The sequence below is a fragment of the Rhincodon typus genome, unplaced genomic scaffold, assembly GCF_021869965.1.
Source record: "Rhincodon typus isolate 14 unplaced genomic scaffold, sRhiTyp1.1 hic_rhity00009351, whole genome shotgun sequence".
Classification (NCBI taxonomy): domain Eukaryota; kingdom Metazoa; phylum Chordata; class Chondrichthyes; order Orectolobiformes; family Rhincodontidae; genus Rhincodon; species Rhincodon typus.
The window spans coordinates 1,306-7,026 of record NW_025974989.1 but is presented as its reverse complement, the minus strand read 5'-3'; the positions used below and the strand labels follow the sequence as shown (position 1 = coordinate 7,026).

General features: G+C 43.1%; 1 protein-coding gene across 1 annotated transcript; it reads left to right on the top strand.

Moving 5' to 3' along the window:
* The first annotated feature begins 206 nt into the window (after positions 1–206).
* Positions 207–5,398, top strand: wu:fb05h10 (F-actin-monooxygenase mical1). The gene is made up of 3 exons (XM_020510307.2): positions 207–354; positions 2,583–2,656; positions 4,390–5,398. Exons 1-3 carry the CDS (start codon positions 284–286, stop codon positions 4,584–4,586), a joined length of 342 nt encoding a protein of 113 aa, XP_020365896.2. The 5' UTR covers positions 207–283; the 3' UTR covers positions 4,587–5,398.
* The last annotated feature ends 323 nt before the right edge of the window (positions 5,399–5,721 follow it).

Here is a 5,721-nt window from a genome sequence, read left to right as displayed (position 1 = left end):
ACAAAAGGACAGTGTGAGATTCAACTTTCCCCCCAACACTGAACATTCACCACCTTCACTTGGGATATGTTAAGAGGTTCGAGGGAATTTTGAAGAAGAGATGCTGGGTGGGAATTGTTCAGCCAGAGAGTGTCAGAGTAAATTATTAGATAAAGGTATGGAAACAGATGTGGGTTCAGAGGCAGTTGGATGCATTTCTGTTCCCTTGCTAAAGTTGAGATTCACCAATAAAGTTTGTTCAGTTCCTAAACATTGTTCTGCCACAGGTGAACAGCAAGATCTGATGCAATCCTGGATCGCACTGGTACAAGACAAGAACCAACTCCTGAGTGAAGAGTCTGAGTTAATGATCCAGTAAGAACACTTTGAATCCTGTTTATATTTGCTGCTCTGCTCTCCATGAAAATCCAGCAAACCTGATCCATCCTCAGTACGTTGTGGTGCTGCAGGGTGACCAAGAAAGGGTACTTGACATTCTGGAAGAATAGGTGGGGTGGCTTTATTAATAAAGGATGATATCATGGCATAGGTGGTGATAGAGATGCAGATGATTGTGATGTGGAATCAGTTTGGGTGGAAGAAATGGAAAAGGAAAGAAATCATGGATGAGTGCCATCTGCAGCACCTGAGAGCTGTCTCACTGTAGGGAAAGGTATAAATCAGTAAATAATGGAAAACTGTAAGGAAGACACTATAATCGCCATGCGTGATATCAATCTGCATATTGACTGGATAAAATAGATGGGCAATGGTGACATGGAAGGTGACTATCTTAGAGTGCATCAGAGATTGCTTGTAACAGCAGTATGTTGTGGCACCTGCATAGGAATAGGCTATTTTAGGTCCAGTCATGTGTAGTGAGGCAGCGTAAGTTGAAGATCACATAGTTAAGGATCCTGTAGTGGGGAATAATGACAACATAGTAGAATTTCTATCTCAGTTTGACGGCAAGCAACCCAGGCCTCCAACGCTGTCCTCAACTTAAATAAAAGCGACTACATGAAGGAAGAGTTGTGTAAAGCAGGCTGGGAAAACAGACTGAAGGGAAGGTCAATAAATGAACAGAGATATTCCATAATACTCAGCAAAATCTTATTCCAGTCAAGAAGGACTTGATAAGAAGGATGAACCTGCAGTCGAAAAGAAAATCCAGATAAAAAACTAAGGTATGCCAAGTGGTCAACACAGATATGGTTAAGTACAGAAGACAGGCAGTCAGGATTAGTAAGTCCTTTTCTGATTTTGGAAAGATACAACTGTTGGAGTGTTACAAGGATCAGTCCTACGATCTCGATTATTTACTATCTAGATTAATGACTTGAAGGAGAGGTAGAGTGCAATGTATCCACACTTGCAGATTATACAGAACTATCTGGGAGAGCATCTTGTTTCAGCAATCTGTGAGGGAATACAGTTAGGCTGAGTGAGAGGGCAAAATCTTAGCAGGTGGAGTTTAGTGCAGGAAAGTATAATGTAGCCAAAATCAAGTGACGGTCTAGGGCATGGAATGCCCTGCCTGCAAAAATAGTAGACTCGCCAATTTTAAGGGCATTTAAATGGTCGTTGGATAAACATATGGATGATAATGGAATAGTGTAGGTTAGATGGGCTTCAGATTGGTTTCACAGGTCGGCGCAACATCGAGGGCCGAAGGGCCTGTACTGTGATGTTCTATGTTCTATTTAAATTGAGAGAGACTCCAAAAACAAACAGCATAGAGGGTTCTGGATGTTTTTGTACATGAAACACAATAAGTTAACACGCAGGTCCAGCAAGTAATGAAGGCGGTAAATAGAATTTTGGCCTTTATTGCTCAGGATTGGAGTTTCAAACTAGGGAAGTCTTGTTACAACTGTTTAGCTTGTTGGTGAGGCTATACCTTGGAGTGCGGTGCACAATTTTAGTCCCCAGGGTTTACCAGTATTGGTGACAGTTCAAAAGAGGTTCACAGGCTGATTCCTGGGATGAAGGGGTTGGCTTATCAAGAACAGCTAAACAGTTTAGGCCTATACTGACTAGGGTTTAGAAGACTGAGGGGTGATCTTACTGAAACATTCATGGTTCTGAGGGAGAATTAACAGGGTAGATGTTTAGATGTTTTTACTAATGGGGGAATCTTAAACTCAGGGACATAGCCACAGAACTCTTTTAAAACTGGGATGTGAACAAATTTCTTCTCAGAGGGTGGTGAAAGTCTTGAATTCTCTCCCACAAAGAGAGTTGTGGGAGCTTGGTCACTGAAAGTGGTTAAATATCGTGGAGTTGAGGCCTTGGGCAGATCTTGTCGATGGGCAAAGGCAAGCTTGTGTGTCAATTGGCCTATCCAGCTCCAATTTCGATGTTCGTTTTTAGAAAGTCTTATAATGATAGTAACTGTGTCTCAGTGAAACACAATCCCTGCTGGTTGCTTTTCTTAAGGAGGAAAAAGCAAAGAACATTCAAAAGAGACAACGACCAAAGTAATTTTATGAGAAAGATTTTGAACATGAGAGAGATATGTTCCTTAAACTTGGTGTCTTACTGGAGCTGAGACTCTATTTGATCTGAAGAAGTCCTGATCATTTTTGTGTTGAATTATTCAGGGGGCGTGAGCTGGAACTGGAGGACCAGAAGAGTAGGCTGGAACAGGATCTAAGGAGGTACATGGACATGGATGGTAGGTGATACTCCTATAAACATCTCTCCTTATTTTCCTGCATTTTCCCACATTCCTGCTCCTTTCCCTGTTGTGTACTTAGTGTTTTCTACTAGTTTGTGAGTAGTGCAATAGCACTGGAGTATTGGGAATGTCCCCCTTTGCAGAGACCAGTTACTACCAGATATCAGTGTTAAGAAAACCTTTTGAAAGCAGTTCCCCAATTTCCTGTCCTTTCCCTCAGCCTGTTAACCCACTCAGCAAGCTTCAATCCTGAGTGCCTGAATCTACCTTCACTCAACATTCACAGAATGAGGATCACTGCAAAGTCAATGGAAGCACGAAGGCCTGCAGTGCACTGACCTTGCCAGCAATACCCACATCCCATAAAATAATACCTGAAAAATATATCAGGATTTGTTCAAGGCTTGTAGCTGCGACAGTTTGAGTTCTCTCTAGGTTACTGCCCATACACCAGCCTTTCCCTGAGTTTGAGTCAGCTTGTTTATTGCCCAATGGCCTTCTGCAACCACCTGTTCAGAATGTAAGAGCAGGATGGGGGTGGAGGCTGATTTTCATTGGATAAGCACTTTGTTCTGGGGAGCTGTAGCAAGGAGGTGAGACAGTGAGGATTCAGTGATGTACCCTCTCTGCAGACTTAAAAGGACAAACCCATGTCCTACCACAAAACATCTCACGGTTCTCCTGCTTGTGAACCTTTGCTCACTGATGCTGAAATAAGAGAATGAGCTAAAACATGGCCTGGCAGCCCGTAATGAGAGAGACTGCAGTCACTTCTAAGATTACAACTGCATTTTAGGATTTTGTGGTGCTGTGGTAGTGTCCCTACCTCTGAGCCAGGAGGTTTGAGTTCAAACCCCACCTGCTCTAGCGTGTCATAACATCTGTAAACTGGCTTGAAAATATCTGCAAAAACACATCCCTTTCTGACGTTGATGTCTACCTGGTGTCCTTTTCATCCCAGTCTAGAGGAAAATGCAGCTATCTGCTAAAATATTGTCACTGCAGTAATGGACCTCTGGGATGGGTCTTTTACGCAATGAATTCCTGAGTTCAATTCCACCAAGATAAGGAATTACGAGCAAAGTCATCCCAGACCGACAAACAGAGGACGTCCTAATTTTGGTATTTCCTACTGACGTCTAGCGATGCCAGCTGGCGTGGGCAACCTGCACTTAAGCTATGTGGGCATCTGAAAGAGACTGGCAACAAATGACAGTGCACATTAAGCCAGCTTACATCATGTATTGCAGGGTGGTGACAGGTTGGGGCAGTGAGAGAGAACTCTCCTCAATAAGTGGACATTTTACAGTGAAAATTGTATTGTCTGTGCAGATCAATCAAAAATGCTGGTTGTTGAGGAGGATCAAATTGGGAAGGAATAACACACAAATAAACTGCTGCTTTCTCAGGTTCAGTAGCAACTGTTACCCCCCAATACAGTGGTCAAGCATCTCTCTGCGATTGAAGCCAAATACAAATAACCTCAATCTAATCATCTCTTTAACCAGCACCTCTCCCAGTGTCTTCAACTCTGCAAATTTCCCCACCAGCGTTTGGGTACCAGTTAACTTCAGAATGATTCCAATTGGTGACGTTTGCTTTTGTATCAGGGGTCGGTGGGTGGGCAGGAGAGAACGTTCCAGTTTCTGAGGTGCTAGGTAATACAAATTTTCACCTTACAAAACGTTAATGTTTAAATCTTGCTCACGTGTCGCCTGCATTTCTTACAGAGTCGCTGAAGACAAGTAAGGACCACCTGGAGGAGGAGAGGATTTTTAAGGAGATGATTGAGGTAGTCAAGATGAGAGACAAGCTGGTCACCTTCCTGGAGCAGCAGAGACTCCGGGAGCAAGAACAACATGCGGTTGTGGTGCCTGGGGCTGCAGCCAGAGATCTCACTCCCGTTGCCTCCATCACCTGGGCATAAAGGCAGCACAGTATTCTGGCAGGAGGCGCTGTCCTGCATATAGCACTTTTTAAGGGCTTTAGCTTTGACTATTCATGGAGACTACCTCCACTTCCATATTTATTACGGAAAATGATGCAATTTTTCTGAGAACGTCCTTTTTATAATTTTAGGTTTAATCCAGCCTTTTAATTAAGGTCACTATTTCCGGCATCTTGGAATATCCAGCAACTGAGCTCCTCTCGGGGTTTGACTTTGGATCCTTGGGCCCCTCGTCCCATCAGCCGCACCATTTATTTTAACAGATCATCAGCACCCAGACCGAAGAAGACAGATCCTGTAAATTTGTTTTTTTTTGTTGCTGTAACAATGTTTTTAAACTTTGTTTTAAATAAATTTCAAGCTGATTTTGTTTTCCCATCACACATGCTCAAAATGCTTTCAATTCCATTTGGGATTTTCTCTGCGGGTTTGAGATGCTGTCTTTGACTTAGATGAACTTGTCAGTGGAGGAGGAGTCTGTGTTGTATTGGAGCTGGTGCAAGCACAAGGGCACAGCCCACCCTCCAGGAAGGTACTAATACAAGGGTGTACCACGTGCCTTGCCACTAGCACTAGACAGCCCTTTCCCCTCGTCTGCTCTGAAGTCCCATCTGAGTAATTCGCTCTCACATAAACCCATTGTCAGCTTTGTTCATGATGTATATTCCATTTAATCAAGTGCTATTGTTTTAAAAAAAAGGTTGGATTCTGTATCAACTGCATTGAGAATACTGACTGATTGATTATGGAGAAGTGTGCATCATAACTGGTGAATAAAAAAGGACATTGCAGTCTCTGGTTTGAAGAATGTTTTAAGAAGATGGCATGGATAGTAACCTGTCATGTGATCTTCGATCTTCAGGATAAGTGAAGAGTTGCCAGTGTTCTATCCCCCTCACTAAGATGCTGATTGTTACTCACACAGTTCTGCAGATGATAGGAGTGCACAGTGCGAATGAACTCCACGTTAATAGCTGCAGGTTCCACCAGATCTGATCCACTGGATGCCATTTCCACAGGGACCACAGTATTCTTCTTTTGCAATGTCCATAATAAATACTCTCAGATAGCAGCAGCTTGGTGTGGTCAACCAGAACCAGATGCAGGAGGGAGA

Excerpts from the sequence above, each read along its gene's own strand:
- wu:fb05h10 (XM_020510307.2), top strand. The coding sequence starts at position 284 with ATGCAATCCTGGATCGCACTGGTACAAGACAAGAACCAACTCCTGAGT. Across the intron at positions 355-2,582 it reads GAGTCTGAGTTAATGATCCA|GGGGCGTGAGCTGGAACTGG; the intron begins GTAAGAACACTT and ends TGAATTATTCAG. Across the intron at positions 2,657-4,389 it reads GAGGTACATGGACATGGATG|AGTCGCTGAAGACAAGTAAG; the intron begins GTAGGTGATACT and ends CATTTCTTACAG.